Source organism: Mustela nivalis, assembly GCF_964662115.1.
Source record: "Mustela nivalis genome assembly, contig: HAP1_SCAFFOLD_1891, whole genome shotgun sequence".
Lineage (NCBI taxonomy): Eukaryota > Metazoa > Chordata > Mammalia > Carnivora > Mustelidae > Mustela > Mustela nivalis.
The window spans coordinates 28,278-52,225 of NW_028134773.1; the positions used below are offsets into that span (position 1 = coordinate 28,278).

The 23,948-nt window shown below is 38.0% G+C and overlaps 1 protein-coding gene across 11 annotated transcripts in view; it reads right to left on the bottom strand.

Annotated features, from left to right (window-relative positions):
• The window catches only part of PRP4K (pre-mRNA processing factor kinase PRP4K), a 39,293-nt gene extending 15,626 nt beyond the window's left edge, over nucleotides 1–23,667 (bottom strand). For 5 of the 11 annotated variants that reach the window (XR_014308048.1, XR_014308049.1, XR_014308050.1 and 2 more), the window contains exons 1-6: nucleotides 23,453–23,667; nucleotides 14,272–15,471; nucleotides 11,926–12,102; nucleotides 8,029–8,184; nucleotides 6,330–6,411; nucleotides 4,730–4,940 (exon numbers count right to left, since the gene is read on the bottom strand). Coding sequence is in view for 1 of the 11 variants with exons in the window: in XM_082750825.1 (XP_082606951.1) it covers nucleotides 4,730–4,940; nucleotides 6,330–6,411; nucleotides 8,029–8,184; nucleotides 11,926–12,102; nucleotides 14,272–15,471; nucleotides 23,453–23,589 (1,963 nt within the window). In the remaining 10 variants the exon portion in view is untranslated. The remainder of the gene's footprint in view (nucleotides 1–4,729; nucleotides 4,941–6,329; nucleotides 6,412–8,028; nucleotides 8,185–11,925; nucleotides 12,103–14,271; nucleotides 15,472–23,452) is intronic. The other 6 variants (XR_014308051.1, XR_014308052.1, XR_014308053.1 and 3 more) reach the window with 2 other exon arrangements.
• Between the last annotated feature and the right edge of the window lie 281 nt (nucleotides 23,668–23,948).

Sequence of the window (23,948 nt, forward strand, 5' to 3'; positions counted from 1 at the left end):
AATACCACTAGCAATTCAAACTTGTACATGTTTTTCATTAATACACAACTTAAAGTCACTTTGTAACACTTAAGATGTATGAAGTTATGCATTTTTTACTAAAAGGATGCATTTCAGAAAGTTGAAAGGCTTAATGATAGTACTTTCTCCACTGTTTTCTCCAATATTTAAATTAATATGCTAAATGATGATTATGTATTAAAATCAAAGTTCCTCTTCAAAAAATTCTATTTCCAAATTGCAACTTAAATCTCAAAAGGTTAACAACCCCACTACAGATCTAGATCTCTATGTATCCCCTAAAAAGTCCAATAACCCTGAGAAAAACTGGGCAAAATAAAAGGAGCTCCTTAAAAAAAGGAATGTAATGGCTTTAAGTATAAGAACATACATCCAATCTCACTTATAGTAAGGGAAATTCAAAGTAAAATTACAACAAAATACCCTTTCTCTTTTGAGATGGGCTAAAAAACCCGAAAAGCAGGATAATATCCTGGTAACAAGGCCCAGATAAGCAAGTACTCAGACATTACTTGCAGGGGGCAAAAACTGTGCAAGCCTTACAGAGTAAGGAAACAGAGCACAATTACACTCTTTTGACCCAGCAACCTCACTTCTGGGAAATTACTTCAAAGACACAGTGGTAAGCATTAAAAAAAATGAGTGCAATGCCACTATAATTAATGTTCCAATGAATAATCAACAATTGGATACAACCCAAATGTCCACCATTAGAAGACACAGTTCGAATAAACCTTGGCACATTCATCACACTGGAATAGCACGTAACTGTAAAAAGGAATGAAGATCTTTTCATACCAGTAAGTGGTATATTAAATTCAGTGTGTGCTTGTGTGGGCAAAATATACACACGTGTGAAAAACATTTTAATAATCAAACAGATGATACTAAAAATCAAAAGCAAATTAAATTAACCTAAATCTATCAAATGTGTGGTATAAGCATACCGAAGTATTTCAAATGACTTTACACCTTAGAATGTACCCCAAGGATAAAAAGAACCATTAAATTTTCAATTTGCATTCACTACATTCAATATTGGTGATTATACTGGTAACTATGTAAAAAAAAGCTTCAAAATAACCTAAATAATCATGTTATTAAAGATCACATTTTTCACTATAAGAAAATAAAAAATCAATGTTAAAACTCCTATAATTTCAAGTTTGAAAGGGCAATTTTTCAGTATGAATCTCCCCTTTCCAAAAATGTATATATGTCCTAGCTTTGCCCACTTTTGAAAAATGCCATGAATAATGAGCACTCCTAAGTGCTTTGTGAAGTCTAAATGGCATTTGCTATTAAATGGAACCACAGTTCCTTGGAGCAATAGCGGTTTCTGTTCTGGAACACGATAATGTGCAAGGTGATCCTGTGATACCTTCCAATGTAGCAGAACGGGAGTTTGCAAACTACAGAGTGGGGCAAATCTGGTCCCCTGCTTGTTTTTATAGGGCCCATTTTTACATTTTTAAAGGTTTTTGGGGAAAACAAGAGAATACTTTGTGACATGTGAAAATTATATCAAATTTAAAATTTTGGTGAACACAGTTTTCTTGGGAACACAGCCGCTTCTGCATTACAAGAGCAGGGTTCAGTAGTTGGAACACACAAAAAAACACATAAATTACAAAAGCCTAAATACTATCTGACCTTAGTTGCTAACCAGTCCTAGAAAGAAACACATTAATAAATATATTAATATCAATATATCCTGTAGGATTTGGATCAAAAAGACACTGGAACTGACAGAATGGGAGAAGATATTTGCAAACGACATATCAGATAAAGAACTAGTGTCCAGAATCTATAAAGAACTTAGCAAACTCAACACCCAAAGAACAAATAATCCAATCAAGAAATGGGCAGAGGACATGAACAGACATTTCTGCAAAGAAGACATCCAGATGGCCAACAGACACATGAAAAAGTGCTCCATATCACTCGGCATCAGGGAAATACAAATCAAAACCACAATGAGATATCACCTCACACCAGTCAGAATGGCTAAAATCAACAAGTCAGGAAATGACAGATGCTGGCGAGGATGTGGAGAAAGGGGAACCCTCCTACACTGTTGGTGGGAATGCAAGCTGGTGCAGCCACTCTGGAAAACAGCATGGAGGTTCCTCAGAATGTTGAAAATAGAACTGCCCTATGACCCAGCAATTGCACTATTGGGTATTTACCCTAAAGATACAAATGTAGTGATCCAAAGGGGCACATGCACCCGAATGTTTATAGCAGCAATGTCCACAATAGCCAAACTATGGAAAGAACCTAGATGTCCATCAACAGATGAATGGATCAAGAAGATGTGGTATATATACACAATGGAATACTATGCAGCCATCAAAAGAAATGAAATCTTGCCATTTGCGACAACATGGATGGTACTAGAGCGTATCATGCTTAGCGAAATAAGTCAAGCAGAGAAAGACAACTATCATATGATCTCCCTGATATGAGGAAGTGGTGATGCAACATGGAGGCTTAAGTGGGTAGGAGAAGAATAAATGAAACAAGATGGGATTGGGAGGGAGACAAACCATAAGTGACTCTTAATCTCACAAAACAAACTGAGGGTTGCTGGGGGGAGGGGGTTTGGGAGAAGAGGGTGGGATTATGGACATTGGGGAGGGTATGTGCTTTGGTGAGTGCTGTGAAGTGTGTAAACCTGGTGATTCACAGACCTGTACCCCTGGGGATAAAAATATATGTTTATAAAAAATAAAAAATTAAAAAAAAAAAAAAAAGACACTGGAAACCAACTTAAAAAGGCTTCCTCCGTCCCCATCTCAGTTGGAGAGAGAATTTAAGTACATGATACCAAATAATAAAAACCTGACAAAAACAACCCCAATTTCACCAGTCATCTCCAGAGGTTGTTAATGTACCAATTCTATTCTATGGTATTAGTCAATAAAAGAAAACAACCAAGCATTCATTTATCCCGACTTTCCTGTACAAACTGTATTTCCTGGGTAACCAAAGGATGGAAATCTCTCTCTTTTTTTTTTTTACGGAATTACAGCTAATAACTCAAAAAGAAATATGGAAATTAAAGAATCACCACTTTGGAGTGTGTCCACATGCCCTCAACCTTCATGAAAAACAGTGGATCTAAAGAATGATCACCAATGGCTGCTGAAACTGCCAGGTGAACAGCTGAAGGGCAACTTCATGTTGGACAGATGTGATTATTTTACCTAAACACACAATCTCAATCTCAATCAAAACAGGACAAGCACACACCACATACGCCACCTGATGCAATGCAAGTACACACCATTACTTAGGCAGTATTCTTGCCCCCCAAAATTAACTTAAATCTACTCAGGTCTCTAACACTTCTATTAGTTTTCAAGAAACACAGAGGATAGAGGAAACAAGATAAATGAAACAAGAACGTGGTAAAATCAGATTGGAAAAAAAAAAGTTTAAAGGACACATGGCCTCAGTATCATCACAAGAAAATGGAAAGCAGGGAAGGGAAGGATGAGAATAACTATTAAAGACTGAGAGATTAAGAGATATGTGCATTTGGGGTGCCTCAGTGGGTTAAAGCCTCTGCGTTTGGCTCAGGTCATGATCCCAGGGTCCTGCGATCGAGCCCCCTATTGGGCGCTCTGGTAAGCAGGGAGCCTGCTTTCCCACCCCCACCCTCTGCCTACTTGTGATCTCTGTCAATAAATAAATAAAATCTTAAAAGAGATATGTGCATCTTACTTGGATTTTGATTCAAACCAACCAATTGTAATTAGAAAGACTTAAAAATGACCAATTCTTTAGATATGTTTTTTATTTTTATTTTTTAAAGATTTTGTTTACTTAGAAAGCATGAGCAGGGGGAGGCTGCTCCCCTGAGAGGAAGAAAGAGAAGCTTCAAATAGACTCCATGCAGACCATGGAGCCTGAAATGGGGCTCAGTCCCAGGACCCTGAGATGACTTGAGCCAAAATCATGAGCTGGACAGGTAACAGACTGAGCCACCCACATGCCCAAGTAATGCTTTTTTTTTTTTTTTTTTTTAAAGTCCTTATCTAGAAGAGACAGATACACAATGAAGTATTTACAGATGAAATCAATCAAATCATGGCTGGGATCTGCTTTAAATTACTCTAGCAAGCAAAACAGAAGGAAATGACATTTTCTTTTCTTTTTTTTTTTTTCTTTTAAGTGTGCTCTATGGGGGCACGTGGGTGGCTCAGTGGGTTCAAGCCCCTGCCTTCGGCTCAGGTCATGATCCCGGGGGTCTGGGATCCAGCCCCGAATTGGACTCTCTGCTCAGCAGGGAGCCTGCTTCCTCCTCTCTCTCCTCTCTGCCTACTGGTAATCTCTGTCAAATAAATGAATAAAAAAATCTTAAAAAAATAAAAAAGTATTTAAAGTGAGCTCTATGCCCAACACTGGGCTTGAACTCATAAACCTGAGATCAAGAGTCACATACTCTTTTGACTGAACCAGCCAGGTGGCTCAAACAGAAGGTAATACATGAGATTCAGTATAATACTGTTTACATTACACAAACCAATTGAAAACATTTATAAAGGACATTTGCTGGGACACATTTAATACTGTATTACTCTAAGAGTTAGCAGGGGCAAAATTTCTAATCCCTTTCACTTTTACCCATCCCCAATCTCTTTCATTATTTACAGAACTAAAAATTCAGTAAAAAACATACCAAAACAAAAATCTAACTTACCATTATTCTGTTCAACAGTCATTAGGTTATGCTTGGCTTTTACTGAGGCCTCAAATGTATCAACATTTTCCCGTTCATACTCTTTCACATCAGCAGCTACCCTTTCCAGAATGTCATCTGGAGAAGGTGACCGTGTACAGGTACTGCTCTGGGGGCTGCTCGGTTCAGATGGCACAGACATATTGCTATCTTCAGCAAGATATTTATATTTCTGTAACAACAATACAACGTATTATTTTCATAAAATCTGACGCGTATCTGCCAAGAAGTATTGCACTCAAAACACTGTCAATGTTAAAAATTTTTAAAAGGTATTGATGTCTTGACTGAATCAGATCCACAATCCCTTACATTTATTTCCAGAATCCACAAAATTCTGAAAAAGTTCTTCTATGTTTGGTGCACATTCATTAGGTGACAAAACCTCACCTGAACAGATGTGATACTATTTGAGTTATTATTTTTATCTCCCCCAGTGTGAACACAGTATGTCTCACTGTAGAAATACTAATGTGTTTGATAGTGGGGTGCTGTTCTAGACCCCACTGATGGGGCTAAGTAATATACAGAGATGCACCGTATTACCTTTCTAAAATTCAAATAGTTCTGAGTTCTGAAGCACATCTGGCCCCAAGGGCTGGAGATAAGGGATTGTGGACCTGGGCAAGAACAAAAAAAGATTCAACCAAGTCTCTAGGGATATCAGTTTAGTAACAACAATTTCATCACTGCCCCAGAAAAGTTTCTCCTGGAATTCCAGTTTTGCCCTACATCCATTAGTGATTCAAGTTTTCCTTTGCTCTGACCTACCAGTGCCTGATTTATGATTTGCTATGTATGTGTAGGTAAGCTGGCACAAACTATTCTCTCCTTTTGCCTGTTGTCTTCCTGATAGCATCTAAACATTTTTCACTTTTTCCAGAATGTGTTCTCAACTTTATCACTCACCTTCCCATTATCAGGAGAAGGTGTTACACTTCACAGGGATTGCCATCCACAAAGGATCTAGTGGCCATGCCTCTATCTCAGGGTGCCTGAGACATAATGGACAATCTTCCAAGGCAGGTAATATTATTAAATGACCACACAAAGACCTATGTACAACACCCTCTCCCCACCCCATTTTCTAAATCACTTACTTCTAAACTACATTTAAAATTATTTTTGAGATGTTCCATTTAAGCAATCACATTTACTTAAGAATCTGTATACAATATTTGTTTTTTTTAGACATTAAAATGGTTCTTCTCCCCCCCCCCCCCCCACAAAGAAACAAGTACATAATTTTTTGGTACATGAAATTCCTCCAATTTATTCTATACTCATTTATAAGGGTTTTCTTAAAAAAAAAAAAAAAAAACAAACTTCAAATTTTGTTTTAATAAAACGTTTATATCTTAATCCTAAATAACAAAAAAGGACAACCATTTAAACTTAAGAAACTATCTTTTCAAATCTCATAAAGATAATTTCACATATACACTTCTTTAAGACTTCCTCAATTGCTACTACCATTGATTCTTTATTAAAGTAAAAACCCTTTTACTTGGAGAGTAATTATTTAAAAAGGATTACTCAACACTTTACTAATATCACATACCTGAACAATTGCCTGCCTCTGTATTCTTCTCTGTTCTATTAGGGCTTCTTCATCTTCTTCTTCTACATCAAAGTCTTCAAGGCTTAAAAAAAAAATACACATATATACACATAATTAATTCCAAACATCCCTAATTAGAAAGTCATAACTGTTACACAGTATTAAAATAAAAACTAGAAAACATAGGTCATCCACAAGTTCCAGCGAAAGTTTTAAGCCATCTTACTCTTACTCTATACTCTTTATAAACTCTCTCAGTTGCCTGGTTTAGAATCCTGCCAAGTAATTTAACCCTCTATATCTCGTTTTTCTCCTCACTTTTTTCATGGCACCAAACTAGGGAACAAAAGAAAGACCCTTAAGTTCAAAAAAGTGACCCCTGGCTCTACCATGACCTTGGTATTACTAAAGTCATTTCACCTAGCCAGGCTCAGTTTTAACCCCTAACGGAACAAGAATGAGACACATAAAACTAGTACCTTCTCTGGGTCATAGAAAGCTACAGATCCTTGGAAAGCTATGGATCCTTTTCCTATAAAAAATGCAGATGTAAATATTTGCATACAATCTGACAGAGAATGTGGCTCTACCTCCAGACACTGGCCCTGACTGGTCCCAATTTCCTCCTGAAGACCTCCAAATCTTTACAATCCCTCCCTACACAGTCTCTTTTATGATTTGCTGAATGTTCACTAGAGACTAGTAAGCAAACTGTACTCTAAAGGTATCAGAACCTATGTTCAATAGGTCCTTAACTTGCATATCACATAGCTCTGACTGGGTTTTCATGACCTTAGCACTATTGATATTTTGACAATACGTTATGGGAGAAGGTGCTACAGTGCACAGTGCCTGTGCACTGGCAGATGTTGAACAGTATCTCTGGTCTCTAGCTACAAGATGGCAACCAGAAATACCTTTAGATATTGCCAAAATGTCCTCAGAAAGGCAGATTACTCCCAGCTGAGGATCAATGCTCTAAATTATCTTATTTTTTGAGATGTTCCAACCAGACAACTAAATTCACATTAAAAAATTTTCTCACTAGACACACTGAAATGTTTCTGTATTTTCCACACTGTGATAGGCTTTCCTAACAACAGACAGCCTCAACTGCAAAGCAGGTTACCATTTTCACAAACTGAAAAGTTTAAAAATTACTTTATCCCTCCAACCTCAACTACTGCAAAACTTGTAATCAAGATTGGTAGGGCTACCTAACAGATCTGTTGTCTCTAGTAAAAATGAAAAAGGGAAGGCTCATATTTACTCCAGCCAAAATTGAAACCTCTAAATTCAGAAAACTGTGATCTCTGCCACGTTACCTATAGAATATGTACAAAAAAATAAACTTTTAGGGCACTTGGATAGCTCAGTGGGTTAAGCCTCTGCCTTCGTCTCAGATCATGATCTCAGGGTCCTGGGACTGAGGCCTACATCAGGCTCTCTGCTCAGCGGGAAGTCTGCTCCTCCCTGCCACCCGCTCTACCTGCCTGCCTGCCTAATTGTGATCTCTCTCTCTGTCAAATAAATAAATAAAATTAAAAAAAAAAAAAAAAAAAAAACACAGAAACTTTTAAATTCAGGACCTAATTAACAGAGTCACTTATAATATCCAGGTGGAAATTAAAAGATTTCCAAGTCCAATAGTACTTGTCTAAATTGGAAAAAGGGAAATTATGGGAAATTCCATTCTTACTTATCATCCGATGAAGATTCTTGTTCAACTTTCATTCCTTCAGAAAGACTTCCTTTAAATTTATCTTCCTTTACTTTGCTTCTGCTCCTACGTCTACGACCACCCCGTGATCGAGACCGCCTTCTCAAGCGTGACCGGCTCCTCCGACCTCTGTCCCTATTTGGGGGGCGGGGGGGGGGGAAGGGAGGGAATTATATATACACACATTTTAAAGATCAATTAAACGTAGAGAATCTGTGGGTGTGTGGGGGCAGTAGTATATAGGAACTTGTACTTTTCAAAAGCTAAAGTTTGCTGTGAAGCTAAAACTGCTCTAAAAATGCAATCTTTTAAAAAGAGATTAATTAAAAATTTAAAGCTAAGTGACATATCAGAAAGATTGGGGTAATCAGCTTAACTGAAGATAACTAAAACACAGCTATTGTTCTTACTGGACTGCAAAGGGACACAAAAGAACTTTGGGGGCAATGGAAATGTTCTTGATTATGGTGATTATGTGTTTGTCAAAACTCATATAACTTTACACCAAAAAGGGTGATTTTATGTGAATGCTTAAATAAAACCGAATTTAAAAAGAGATCACTGGTAATAAGGTATAGAAAAGATAAATGTGACAAAAATTCCAAGTCTAATTAATATGGCCTTCAGATGTTTTTGTAAGCGCATAAAGGTCTTGCCTCATGTCTAACGAAAACTTGTATCATGGCTCAAGCATTAAAGGTGAAGCTTATGTTGGAAAGATGCTATGGAACTCCAAAGAGAAAAGGTTGCTAAGTCTACAAAGAATTGGCAAACTCCCAGTTAATGTCACATCTGACTACCGAGCTATGTCACATTTCTCAAGAAACCTTACTAAAATAACACGAAAAGAACAACTGAAAAGAAAATCCTCAGGCAAAGAGAATGCGAAGATCTATGACAACAGAAATGTCAACAAAATCTTGATGTATGAACTGGATAAAATAGTAACAAATCAAATTTAAATATTAGTCCAATAGGAACAGACAAGTAAGTAAGAAACCAGTAAATGCATGCCACAAAACCCAAAAAAGCTTCAGGAATTGGAGACAACATATTCTGTTGGATGCAGTGTGAGGTAAAAGCTAAAAGAACTGGTTGAAAGCCTTAGGAACAGCTTGTCTCTGTACAGTCCCATTCCTTACTCAGCAGAAAATGCCAAACATTCCCGTACACGTTCTGGCATAATACTTAACATTTATTTTATAGAGAGGTGTAGGTTGTTATAAAAACTGACCCAAGGTAGCAGGGAGGCACAGTACTGAAAATTAAAGGATTAAGGGAAAGTCTATATTATGAAGAACCACAACTCTCCCAGCAGCCATGTCAATATTCTCCAGAAGATGAGAGAATTCTGGAAAACTGATAGCCCAAATGAATAGAGCTACAGTCACTGATATGCTAAAGAGATTTAATTACACTGAAGTGATACCCACGAATACACAAATTCTACATTCTCAGAATGGAAGAAAGTTTCCATTCAGCTTTCACAGTGGCTAAGTTTTAAATGAGAATAGGCAACAAGAAGGATCCAGCTGTTTATGTGTAAAGTGCTCAAATGAAAAAGGTAAAGGAACAAAAGAAATATGGGAAGAAACAAAGCATAGGTAAGAAAACTATTAAGAACAGAAATTCCATAAAATAAACTCACGATCACCTTTGACCCAAGAGATGTTACTTCTATAACACATGAGTAAAAGGGCATAAAAAAAAATTAAACAGCCAACAAGTCTTAGAAATAAAAAATAAATATACATGAGCACAGGGAGCAAAAAAAATCAATAGAAAGGTAAGAAGGGTGAATGGGAAAATCTCCTAGATTGAACCAAAGGACAAACAGGAAAGAGGACTGTGTGTGGGGGGGATATCAATGGAACAATAAAGAAGGTCCAGTGAAGGGGGGTGTAAATGGGCAAGAAAGCAAACCAAAACCAAAACCAAAGAAATAAAATTTCCCAAGAATAGGCAGCCATAATATTCTGGCTTTAAAGGGCCTATGTAGTGCCCAATAAAATTAATGCAAAGAAAAGAGCCATGCACCAAGGCACATTATAGTGGAATTCAGGAACACAGGACATTTATTATAAAGAGAGGGAGAGAGAAAAAGCAAGTCCTTTAAGAAATGCCCAGGCATCAGAACAGGACTTCTCACTAGCAGTATTGGAAACTAGAAATCAGTGGAGTAACAATTTCAAAATTCTTAAGAAAAAATTATTTCAATTTACAATTCTACTCCTTGACAAATCAAATCAGCAATGGGGATTTTAAAAAAGGGGGGGCTTCTGAAAAACAAAAGTCTCCCAAAATATCCTTTTCATAGAAAGCTACTGGAGATGCATTAACAAAGCAAGGAAGTAAAACCTGATGATGCTGGACACAGGAAAGGGAATCACAAAATAAGACAGAAACAAGGGAATATCCGGAGGACAGAAAATGGAAAACAAATTCTACAGTAATTATATAAACAAGCCCATTAGTCAGCTTGGAGCCAGAAGGTCAGAAGCATTAGGAGTAAGGGCTTTCCTTGTCTCCTTCCCCTGACTACTTGGCTCAACAAAGAGCAATAGGCACAAGAGCATAATAACTGTAACAGCAACATAGAAAAATGTTATACAATTAGGTAGAAGAGAAGGTGTGATGCATGGAATAAAAAAAAAAGGAGATGCTGGGGTGCCTGGGTGGCTCAGTCTGTTAAGTGCCCAACTCGGTATCAGCTCAGGTGTTAATCTCAGATGAGGTTTTGAGTTTAAAACCCCACACTGGGCTCCACGATGACCATGGAGTCCACTTAAAAAGAAAAAACAAACATACATAACTGCCCAAAGTAAGAAATCAATAGATAATATGGCAGTAACTTCAAAAATTTAAATACACACAACCTGCGACAAAGCACTTCTGCTTCAAGAAATCTAGTATACAAAAATACTCGGAGATAATGCAATGATATATCCACCAAATGGAATATAAGCCTTGGTGTGCTGTCTTTTTAAACTATATTAATGTATTAGTTCAATTAAAAACATTCAAAAAATTGGCAAATGAAAGTCCACTTATGTCTGAGTTAAAATGTTTAAACACAGGACTGCCTAAGTGGCTCAGCTGGTTAAGGTTTTAAGTGGTAGACTTTTGTTTTGGCTCAGGTCCTGATCTCAGGGCTGTGAGATGGGGCCTGAGGCTGGCTCTGCGCTCAGTGGGGAGTCTGCGGGAGATTCTTTCCCTCTGCCCACCCCCCAACTTGCATGCTTTCCCTAAAATAGATATACCTTTAAAATAAATTTAATGCATATATTTTAAAATGATTCCTGCTTTACAAACCAACATTTTGATTAACCAACTCACTACGTGTGCTTCACAAAAAATGGTTTCTACTACTGTTGAGTTAAACAAGTGTTTGCCCAAGAGTCTTTCACAACTACTGAGGATAGCATCTTGAGATCATGTTCTAAGAGGACCAAATACAAGATAATAGAAAAATGGAGAGCCGCAATTACATAAAGACTGGAAACTGGGCTACTTATTTATTACCTTATGATCCATCCTGCTTAAAACAAAACAAAACAAAACAAACCTGTAAGCATAGTTCATGTAGGATTTATCTTTCTCAAGAAGTAAGAAAAAAGTGTCTCCCTTTGAAAAGATTGTTTTTAATGAACCACTGATTTAAATTTGAAAAAAAGATAAAGGAAAATCAGTGTGTGTGAAATATCACAAGGTGGAAAAAAGGAAACCATCTGGTACTGCAGCTACAATTTTTCAGAGAAAAATGGTCTTTAAGAAAACCTACCACATGAGCTAATATGAACCCACCAAATGAGCTAATATGAGAAGCATACAGAGTTTAAAGAATTAAAAAGGTCAATATACATAACATATCTCTACCTCCTCCGAGGGGACCTGCTTCTTCTCCTGGGTGACCTACTACGTCTGAGTGGTGAACGAGACCGTCTTCTAATGGGAGATCTACTTGCTCTTCTTCGGGTTGGAGACCACCTATTGATCGGGCTGGCATCTTTTGATCTTTCACGTCTACTGAGGATATCATCTCGAGGTCGTGTTCTTAAAGGGACCAAATACAGGTTAATAGAAAAATATATTAATGAATTTGTTTTGCACATAAAAGATATCTTAAGAAAGGCACACTAACCTGAAGACAGTGCAGAGATTAACATGTTTTGCAACAAAACTTGAATTCAGAAAATCACAATGACATTTTGGTGTTATGGTACGCACTACAGTAAAAGGTCTATTTCCTCTGGTCTCACAATTTGAAAAATTATAAAGGTTATTCACCTTGTTAAGCCACTGATTCTAATTCCAGAAAAACAACTCAAATAAAAACTTGTCTAAATTCTGACATCTTTGTAATATAGAGTCTTATTTTTAATATATTCCATAAAACAGCATCTTACACTCACTCTTAACCTTAGAACAAAGAAAATGTAACTGAGGGTTTAGAGAAAGGGACAGTCATCTACTCAAGGAAATACATATTATATAACTTTCCTGGAAAGACATGTGACAATACTTTATAAAATGTAAATGTACATTACCTTAGACTTTGGGATTTCACTTCTATGAATCTATTCTATTAAAAACTTCACACATAAACAACGGACATCTATCTTTGCAAATAATCTTGAAAAACTGGAATCAACCATAATTTTCGTGTTTCAACAAGGAAATGATCAGAAGTGACCCCTGAATCTGGGTTTGAATGGAGTAGGTCCACTCACATGCAGACTGCTTTTACAGTACAGTACTACAAATGTATTTAATCTTCCTTAGGATTTTCTTAACTCTAACTTAATTATAACAATACAGTATACATAATACTAGAGCATACAAAATATGTGTTCAGTTATTGGTAAAGATTCCAGTGAGCAGTAAGCTATTAGTAATTAAGTTTCCAGAGAGTCAAAAGTTATCTGCCCATCTTTGACTGTAAAGAACTGGTGCCCACAACATGTTGTTCAAAGTTCAACTTTGTATATATATACTATGAAATACAGTGTTGCTCTATAAAGAGCTAAAAGAGATCTTTACTGCCACAGAAAAATTTCAGGAAAAAAAGCAGATCACACTTTAACATGTAGAACTCCATTTCTGTAAGAAAGAACATTCATATAATTGTATGTGCATAAAAAAGAACTAGAAGGACATATTCTTATCACTTGTAGTGGAGAGATGAAAAGGGAAAGACTTTACAGGCTTCTGCCTTATCTGAATTTCTCTTTAATTAGTACCTTTTCTGTAATTAAAAAAAAAAAACTATTTCAAATATTCTCAACTATAGTCTTTAACAAACTGCTCAGAATTTCCTTTTCAAATTGAAGACAAATTAAAAGAAACAAAGATTTAGAAACACTTTAGAGGACATAATCAACAATACTAACTGTCTCAATTTAGAAAGCTAAAGGAAGAAGGGGGCCATTTAATTACAATGCCACTTAGAAGAATTAAGAGTATCTAAGATACAGCACTTTGTGCAAACAGTGTTCTTGAAATTTTTCAGAAAACGATTTAAACTTCAAGGTCAGCTTGTATTTATATTCACACACGATATGTGGCCAGAAATTTTTAACTTTACGTAGTAAAAGCAAATCTTCTTTTAAGCTAAACCTGGCTGATAATTTCACATATCCAATTATTCAATATAAAGATACTAAAAACATCAGTTTCTAAAGTAGTTTAGACTAGTCTAAATAATCCCCACCCACTCTGCTAAAATCCTTCTTGTGCCTTAAATACCTATTAGTTCTATGATGCGAGGTAAACGGAATAATCTCTCAATCTATAAATTTTCTCACTTATAAACTGAATATGAGAGTCATTCCACTTTGTGAGGAGGGATAATCACAAGAATTTGAGGGAAAAAAACTGATGGGCTAAAAGTATTATATAAATTCCCCTCACTTCCTATAAATGGGACTACATAAATGGGTATATGTGATTTATCGGCCAAATTACTTGGATTTAAAGGAGCGACCACAAATCTGATATTAAATTAAGAACTTGGGGGAAAACAAACTGATTGTATTTATAAATCTTTAAATCTTTTAGTCAAGCTACTCATTAAAAAAGTACAAATATTAATATGGTTAGTGGACAAGATCTTCTTGAAACCATAAAACTACCATAAGACTACCGTAAGAAACAAGTTCTAGTTTCTCCTTTTTAAAATCTGGTGCATTGGTAAAAAGTATTAACATTTTGAAAACAAGTTACCTTGGAGAAGAAAGTCGTCTCCTTTCTGGTTCTCTTCGTTTTCTTTCCAAGGATCGGCTCTTGGCTCTTCTACCAGGAGACAGAGTTCGGGAAGGTGATTTGCTTTGTTTAGACCTTCTATCATTTACAAGTGGAGATCTACTTCTCCTTGACTTATCCCGTTGTTTTGGAGACAAACTTCTTCTTTTAGGACTTCGACCAGGTCTTCTACTGGGTGACCGATTTTCTTTCCCAGAAGAAGCATCTTTAGAGGGAGATTTAATTGGCTTCTTTTCTTTATCCGTGTCAGACCGTTTTGATTTTCTCTCTTTGGACCGTGATCTTCTGTCTTTGGATTTACCTCTTAAGTCAACTGGGGATCTGGATTTTTTGCCTCGATCACGACTTCTACTTTCATTTATAATTGGGGATTTTTTCCTGTCTTTTGACCGACTTTTATCTTCAATTTTAACTTTGTCATCAGCAGGAGATCTGGCCTTCCCAATTTTCTCTTGAGATCGCCTTCTAAGCGTAGGAGATTTTGATTTCCTTGCTTGATCTTGAGACTTACTTCTCTTGGATGGACTTTTGGACTTTTTCCTCTCCTTTGACTTGCTCCTAGTTGTCTTCTCTTTAACTATTTCAACACCTCCCTTACTTTTCTTTTTATCACTCCTATGTCTAGTCCGTTCTTTGGATCTGCTTTTACTTCGCTTTTTTGTACTATTTTTATTGTCCATTAGCTCAAGTTTCCCCTTTGTACTTGAAGATCTGGTACTAGACCTATTTCCATTTCTTGCTTTTTCATGTATCTCCCCCTCTTCTTCAGAGCCAGACTCATAACCTTGTAATATGAGCCCCATCCCAGATTGGACCTTTCCTTCCATTAACTCATTATCAAGTTCAGCTTTAATCAAGGCTCTCTGTTTTTCCAAGTCTTCCAGCAATGCTAAATCATCGAGTTTAGTTCTTTTTGCTGGAGACAGACCTTCTTTGTCAGAAGCATCAACAGCTTCTTTTCTTTTGTGTTTCTTATGTTTATGCTTATGTTTATGTTTTTTATCCTTGTCTTCTTCTGAGGAATGTTTATGTTTCTTATGTTTACTTCTGTGTTTATGCTTCTTTTTTTTGTGACGACTGTGCTTATTTTGAGATTGGTCTTCTGATACTTCTCCATTTTCTTCATTTACACTCTTTTCGGAATTATCAGCATCTTCTATCCTATAAATGTATCAAACACATTTCAAAATTCTATCATTTAGTCACAACAAAATAATAATAAAATACATCCCAATGTAATACATGAAATTAGTCACTGAAATATTTTTGGAACACCTTCAGACATTTTACTGCAAAGATATATGGCAAAAACTGACTCAGTGATTTAACTTAATGATTGAACTCAAATAGACTACATACATGAGGGAGGTTAAAATAATCACACTTAATAAAAAGAAAGTCCAAAACCAGTATAATAAAATGTTAATATTGATTTACAGTCACTCAGTAACTTGTTTTTAAACCATAATTTCCCACACAGACTTAAAATCAAATCTACACGCCACTCCCCATATCTTTCCCACGTTAAATTGAGAAGTATACTTTTCTTTTTAAAATCTTTACAACCAGTATTCAGCTATATCCAAAACAGGCATTCTATCAATGTGCAGTGGTGGCTGATGTTGAATGTAACACACCTTCCAAGGGTTAAAATTTCAGAGTGATCTGACCAGGAGTTATAAAGCTCAGCCTGAAGTGGTCACTGAGCAGCCATGTGGTATTAGACTGAATCACATCAAAGGATCTCCTGTAGGTCAACAATAGTTCAATATCAGCCAAAGCTTACAGTTCAACCAGTATTTATTCAATGGGCTATTTAATCTCTTTAAATTTCAAATGAAAGATTAGTTTCCCAAAGTATGCCCATACTGATTGGTGCCATGCAAAGATAATGTTAATAAAATTAATTACACCAAAGGGGTAACTTTTGTGCTTAAATGTTTAGACTATGCTGAGTTTGATTCCAAATTATTTTGCTAAATCCTTGCAGTTCATTAACCCCAGGCGAAACACAGAATACAATAGTATTTAACCTTCTCCTTTAAAATCATTTCCTACTAAAACATCACATCCCAGACATTAAATCATCTGGATTCTGATAATCACACTATTTTTGGAGGAAGATATGGATTATTTTGTCTAAGTCCTTCAAGTTATGTACTCCTGTACTTCTAGTAAATTTGTGATTTGTGCCAAAGTTAAGAACTAAGGTATTCAATTTTTTTTTTTTTTTTTTCATTTAAGAGAAGGAAGGGGAAAGGGGAGGGAGGAGGAAGAGAGAGATAATCTTAAGCAGGTTCCACACCCAGAACAAAGTCAGATCCCGGGCTCAATTTCATGACCCCCACCCCGTTTTTAAAAGATTTTATTAATTTATTTGACAGAGAGAGAGAAAGTAGCATAGAGGCAGGCAGAGAGAGGGGGAGCAGGTTCCCTGCTGAGCAGAGAGCCTGATGCAGGGCTCAATCCCAGGACCCTGAGATCATGATCTGAGGCAAAGGCAGAGGCTTAACCCACTGAGCCACCCAGGCACCCCAATTTCCTGACCCTTTGATCATGATCTGAGCCGAAATCAAGAATCAGACCCTTAACTGATTGAGCCACCAAGGCACCCCGGAATTCAATTTCTTTTAATATTTTTTTAAATTAGTACACTTAATACAGGCATTTAGGGAGGTAGCAGGAAAACAAAGATGTGTAAGACTAGTACCAGCCATCCTCAAGGAAATTACAGTTCAGTGGAAAAGAAAGTCACATGAAACACTGGAAGAATGCAGTGATAAAAGACACAAATAAGGGCATGATGGAACACTGATCACCTAACATCACTCTGAAAAAGATCAAGGAGATCACAGAAAAACCCAAGTTATTTGTTAAGCAGAGACTCTGAAAGGTGAGAAGAAATATTTATTGAGAAGGAATATGGATCAGAAAATAAAGGCTGAGTAATAATGTCCTAAAGAATGGGTAAGAAATTAACAAGGAAAATAATACTTTAGATGGGGCGGGGAGACGGTGACAAAAGGTATAGTTATAAATAGCAAACTATAAGCAGATCAGTGTTGCCAAGGCATCAAACTTGTGAAGAAACCGGTCTAAATGCTAAGATCTCAAATGCACCAATTCCAGGAGATAAAAAGATATTACAGGAGATTCTTCCTAGAATGGCTGAAATAGAGAGTCAGAGGCTCACTGGGGTCAGAGGCCCAGATCTACAGGGTTAGACTGCTAGACAGTGGTCTGTAAGGACACTGCCATTACAGCAGGAGTCAGAGGGGAGTCTGGTCGGTCCCCCAGCCAGGTCTCAGTCTTCAGTAAACTTGGAAGGCTTGGAGAGGGAGGTGACATACTAGAGGTATGCTTGAAAAGTTCTTAGTTGGTAATAGTGACGTGGTGTGGAGAACATGAAGAACATACAACTACCACATAGCAAGAACCTTAATTTTTGTCAGACTGCCAATCTCCATTTTGGTACTGTGAACTGTGAGTACTGAAGGGAGCTGCAGAGAAAGCTGGATCTTCTGGATGACGGGTTTTAGTATGGACTGACTTCTCTCTAATGGGGAATGAAGATGACAGAATAAATACAGTAAGGTTCTCCGGGATCGTCAAATTTTCTAAGACTTAAACCCAGTATGGTTCTATTATGGTGAGGAGAGAGGGGAGATCACAGATTTAAGTAAAGATACAAAGATTTATTTTTTAAGGTTTATATTTGAGAGAGTGTGCAAAGGGGGAGGGAGCAAGAGAATTCTTAAGCAGACTCCCTGCTGAGTATGGGGACCTCCATGGGGCTCGTTCCAAGACCCTGAGATCAAAACCTGAGCTGAAACCAAGAGTCAGATGCTTAACCAACCAAGCCACCCAGGTGCCCCAATACAAAGTCATTTCAGCTTTGTTCCTTACAGACTGTATCCTCATATAAGTAACCACATCCCTTCACCTGAAATCTCCCATCAATCTAGAAAGTGATGGTGTATGTTCCCCCGCCCCCCAAAACTCAACTTGTAGGGGGAAACGTGAGAAAAACTGAATTAGGCTAATTTAAGATATGGAGACAAGTATGGAGAACCTGCTTAAAGGCTGACAATAATTTTCAGGTATATAAAATCTCAGTCTCAAAGTACAAAATTCTAGTCGATAAGCTAAAACTCAAACTATCTCAAGACCCTCTAATGTGTCTTCAGGAACCAGTCTCCAGAGTGAGACTATCTGGGTTCAAATCCTGATTGCAATACTTACTAGCTGTGTGGCCTCAGGCAAATTTCAGTTATCTCTGCTCTGCAGGCACCTCATCTACAAAATGGAGAAAACAGTACCTACTCAAAGCAAGCTGTCAGGATTGCATTGTTGTTAACAGATGTTATTAAGGCTCATGATAGTGCCTAGCACAAATCAAGTGCCTCAAAAGAGATTACTCTTACTGGATAAATAGATTTTCTCATTACGACATTGCAGAGCTGTCAGGGCTGACACTAAGAATATTATTTTCAGTGAAATGGTCAAAAAGCATGGACTGAGTCAAACTACCTTGTTCAAATGGTGTTTCCAACATGACACACCTAGTGTAACCTTAGGCAAGTTGTTCCTCCATGCCTCAGTTTTCTTAATTGTACACTGGGGAAATAACAGTATTGATAAATCACAGGTTTGTTGTAGCAATAAGTTCATATATAAAAGGCTACCACACAAATTACAGAAGAAATACTGTCTAAGTCTCCAGGACAGAGGAGACTGTTTCAAGGAAGTTAAAGGGTCCTGCCTTTGGTCAAACACACATCAAGCTAGTGAGAAGGCTAGTATTACAAGTCAGTCAAGAGCTCTTCCATTTTATTGAGGATGCTTTTAAAATGTCAGATCATATCACTACTCTGTGAGACAGTTGATTATTGCTTCCTATCACAGAGTAAAAACCATAACTGTTTACAAGGCCCCATACTATCTGCCCAACCTCCCCAACACACTGATCTGACTACTTTCCTCCCACACTCACTATGCTTTAGCCACATCGCTCCCCTTCAACAAGAGTTAAAACCTATCTCGGGGGGGCGCCTGGGTGGCTCAGTGGGTTAAAGCCTCTGCCTTCGGCTCAGGTCATGATCCTAGGGTCCTGGGATCCAGCCCCGCATCAGGCTCTCTGCTCGCTGGGGAGCCTGCTTCCTCCTCTCTCTCTGCCTGCCTCTCTGCCTACTTGTGATCTCTCTCTGTCAAGTAAATAAATAAAATCTTTAAAAAACAAACAAACAAAAAACCTATCTCAGGGCCTTGGTACTGGTCCTTGCAGGGTTTCTCCACCTAGAATGCTTTTCCCAGACATATACATTACTGGTTCCTTTCCCCAGCCTCAGATCTTTGCTTAAATTACTTTCTCAGTCAAGTTTTCCTCACCAATTCATTTTAATCATTACCCTCACCTTACCACAGACATATCCCCTTGCTCTTATTTTTTTTTCTCTGAAGTAACTGCCACCACCTAATTCTTGTTTGCCTCTCTGTATTGTAACATATGCCCTGTGAGAGCAGAATTGTAATTTACTTATTAGTTCACCGTTCTATCCCTAAGGCCTAGTAAACTTCTGAACCTATAGTAACCAGGTACTCAGTAAGTAATTTGTTGTGTCAATGAAATGATTTATATAGATAACACATAAAAATTGTATTCACTAGACTACAGCTCGGCTTACACTGCCTATACTACACTGATCTCTTGACAGGAAACATTTTGGTTTTGCTCAATTATATGTCCACTGCATACACCTATCTGGTGAATGCAGTACCTCAAAATGATTTAAATTTAATTACCTCCCTCCCCAAGAAAAATCTACTCTTTGAATCTTCTTCTAGTGCTTTCTACAATTTACAAGTGTTCGAGGAATTGCAAATCAAAATTCTTAAGAGTTTACCCAAAGAGGAAGTAATTTCCTTCAAAAGAAAATCTAGCTCCTAAAGCTTCTGAGAATTTAGAAGCTATATTGTGATGTCCAGTGTCACTTCAGAGTTACTTATCTGAGTGGCCCTAGTTTCTAATGTAACTTAATGAATGTTATCTAAAGAAATGATTATATTACTGACAAAGATGCGGAAAAGCACTTAGGGCCCATTAGTTTAACCTTAATAATTCTAGAGTTCTCCTATGCTAGGGTTCGTAGACCTTCACCCTCAAGTTCTCTCTCAATGCAAATTCCATAGAAAATACCAGCTGAAGTCTGATACATAAATCAGGAAATTGTGAACTCAGTGAATTGATGGCATATTACACCCAACAAGCTTGTGCTAAAGCAGCTAATTTAGGTTCAACATCAACAACTTTCTTCTAAAACTTTACGGAAAGGTACCCTGATAACAAAATGGTCTTCTTGCATAGTTCATATCTGTAATAAACACAGATATTTAAGTTCCATATATGCGGATTTACATTTTAGCATTTACGTTCTGCAATCTAACACTTTTGCAATTTACACATTTAGAAGGTCTATATTTAAATCAATATGGTCTATAACAAGTTTGTCATAAAACAGTACTTACTGAGAATTGAGTAATATCCTTCAAATCACATTATTTGGAAACGAAGCTGATTTGAAGTGCAGACTATATGCGAATATTAAAAGACTGGTTTTATCATTTACTGTTAAATGCAACGTGTAAGTTTCATCCTTCATTCAAGGTCTCTGAGCATCTGGTACAATGAAACAACTTTAAAATAAAGACTGATTAGGAACCACTACTGTTATTTTAATTTCCTATTTCAAATTTTTAAAAGAGAATACTCTTAATGACATCTTATTTGGGAGGCATTCAATTTATGCTCTGGAAACAGAGAATGGCAAGCAAAGTGAATGCCATTACTTCTTTACAAAGAAAGTAATTAAGCCTGTTTCTCTGACAACTTCAACTACTTTAATACGGAACTAATGTAGATGTAAAAATAAGAATGGATTCAAAAAAACCAACTAGTCTTAAAATGAACTCCTCCACCCGTCCTTTTCCAAATCGGGTGTGGAAAATTAAGCTTCAAAGAATTAGAGCTGTCACATCAAAATAAAATGGACCTTTTCTGGGACACTGGAAGTCAATAAAAAGGATTTCAAACCTTAAAGGCTGTTTTTAAAAGGAGCCACCATGTATAGTGGATGGCTAGACAACAGAATAGTTAGGAGCAGGGTTCTAGAATTCGACTACCTGGATTTAAATCCTGGATCTGTCACTTAATGTGCCCTTGGGCAAGTTAACTTAATTTCTCTGTGCTTTAGTTTAATCATTTGTAAAACAGCAACTACATCCAAAGGGTTGTTATAAGGATATTTTGAACAGTGCTTTGACCAGTATTTGGTACTCGGTAAGTGCAAATAAGTGAATGAAGATAAAAATTTAAATGTTTAAAACCATCAAAGAGGCTGAGCTAAAGAGATGGGACAAACGTAAAAGCTACTTAAAATTTTTTATTTCTTCCCAAATGTTCCACTTCGAACAGAGTTCATGCAATTGTAAACTACTTGGTGTCCTCTAAAAGAACTGTTTAGACACTATATTCCAGCATTCACTATAAGGAGCACACACAGTACTTGCTTTCATACAAAATTTATTTTATTTGTTAAACATTTCCAACTAAGTGGGACACTTACAGACCAAATACTCCAGTTATAACAAGAGTTCTGTGGGGGAGGTGAGGTGGAATTAAGGACCATTTATTTCAGGGGCACTCATACTGCAGAGGCATAAATAAATGCTAATTATTAAGTCTAAAGTTTGAATATGCATATAAAATATGACTCAAGCACTCCTCAAAATTAATCTGAAATCAAATAAATGGACATAATACCATAGAACTTTGAAGAGGTTACTAGAAAGAAACAGCTGCATAACATCTGTACTGTATTGGCATAAATACTGGAACGTGCCACACTGTGGATTCAATGAGAAACAAAAAAGTGAAGTTTCATTAAAACTTGAAAATCAATCTGCTCTCTCCTAAGTCAATTTGTGAAGATAATAGAGCAATCTTCAAAAGCCCTTAATGAAAAACAGTATAATTCTCTGAGTAAAGCAAATGACTGAGGAGTCTAGAACAGAATGTATAGCAATGAAATGCTGGGGCGCCTGGTAGTAAAAATTTCTCTTCCCAGTCCCTAACTGCTGGGAGTCTTCATCTACCTCTTTCCTAAAATGGATTTAAAAAAAAAAAATCAGATAATGCTAATGCATAAAACGACCACTCTATGAATTGTTTTAAAATCCACTCTGTTTTCGGTTCTTGAGTTTTCCCAACATGAGCAGAACAAAATACTACTTTTAAGCAACGATTAGACTTTGTAGCATATACAAGTTTTCACTTGGCCACGTCGATTCTTACGTTAGCTTAATTACAGACATAAACTGGGTTTGGAAGCAGCTACTCCTTCTTACTCTTGTACTCCCAAAGCCCTACAAACTCAGGCCAAAAATGTCAGGCCTCAAAACCAAGAACTTGATCTTACTTTGCCTCAAGTTTGGAAGTTGGCAAATAAGCTGCCAATACGCAAAGGAGGGAAAAAAAAAATTAACGAATGATGCTGGAGTAAAAGCACAGGGGAAGTATCCCGCTAGCGACAAACTATTACATAGCTCTAGGAGGGTCAAAGAGGGTGGCCCTAGCATCCCTTTTTCCTGTTTTCAAGTCCTTTAGGACACAGGCAGCGGGACGACGGCAGGATGTCTTAAGACTTGCAAAGTCTTGTGGATTGCCCCTCTCCCTCCACTGCTCCTCGGGTGCCCAACTCCGATGCCACTGAGTCTGCAGCCAGGGAGCTCCGCTCGGTCCCAGAGGAAGGAATACTAAGGCGCGACCGCACAGTCGTGGCAGCCGCCTCGCGCACGGGACCTGTAGAGGCCGCTCGCGCGTACGCCTCCCAGGGCAACGACGCGCGGCAGGCCGCGGCCGCCTTCGACCCAACAGCCGCGGCCTCCGGGAGAGCGAAGCTGGAAGGCCGTCCGCCCGCCCGCCCCCCACGCCTCCCGCCCAACAACGTATCGCGCGGGGAAGGGCAAAGTTTGGGTCTCGCCGTTAGGCCTTAACTTTCCCGCCCGCCCGTGCAGGTCTCCGCGGTTTCCCACTCGGCAGTCTCCCGGGCGCCGGCCTTCCGCACCGCTCGCGGAGACTACTTACTCTGGCTGTTCCCGCAGCGACAGAGTCTCCGCGGCGGCCATCTTGAACTTCCTGACTCCTCGGCGGCGGTGGCGGCGGCTTCCCGGACGGTAGAAGCTAGTGGAAGTGGAGGAAGAGGGAGCACAACCCTCGCGCATGTGCTAACCGCGTAGGGAACCTCGGAGCTCTGATTCCGCTCTAAGAATCCGGATATAGAAGTGCATCCGGGGACATGGCGCACGAGCGCCATGACGCAACTTCCGGGACGGGGGTTGGGCGTCAGGAGGTATAGGCGGCACCTGCTAAGGGTTTAGGGGTGAGTGCTTTTGGCTTACCCGCTTGTCAGTCTTGGCACTGGACATTTGGTTCTGATAACTTGCTATATAAGGGAGAGAGGGAGTCGGATATCGGTATTTCGTGTGCGGTTTCGAGAGCAAGTTTCATTGAGGGGCCTACGAGTTGAGTTAATTCTCAAAAGAGCGAGGGCAAACAAAGTGATTTTGCTGCTGGGTTGCAT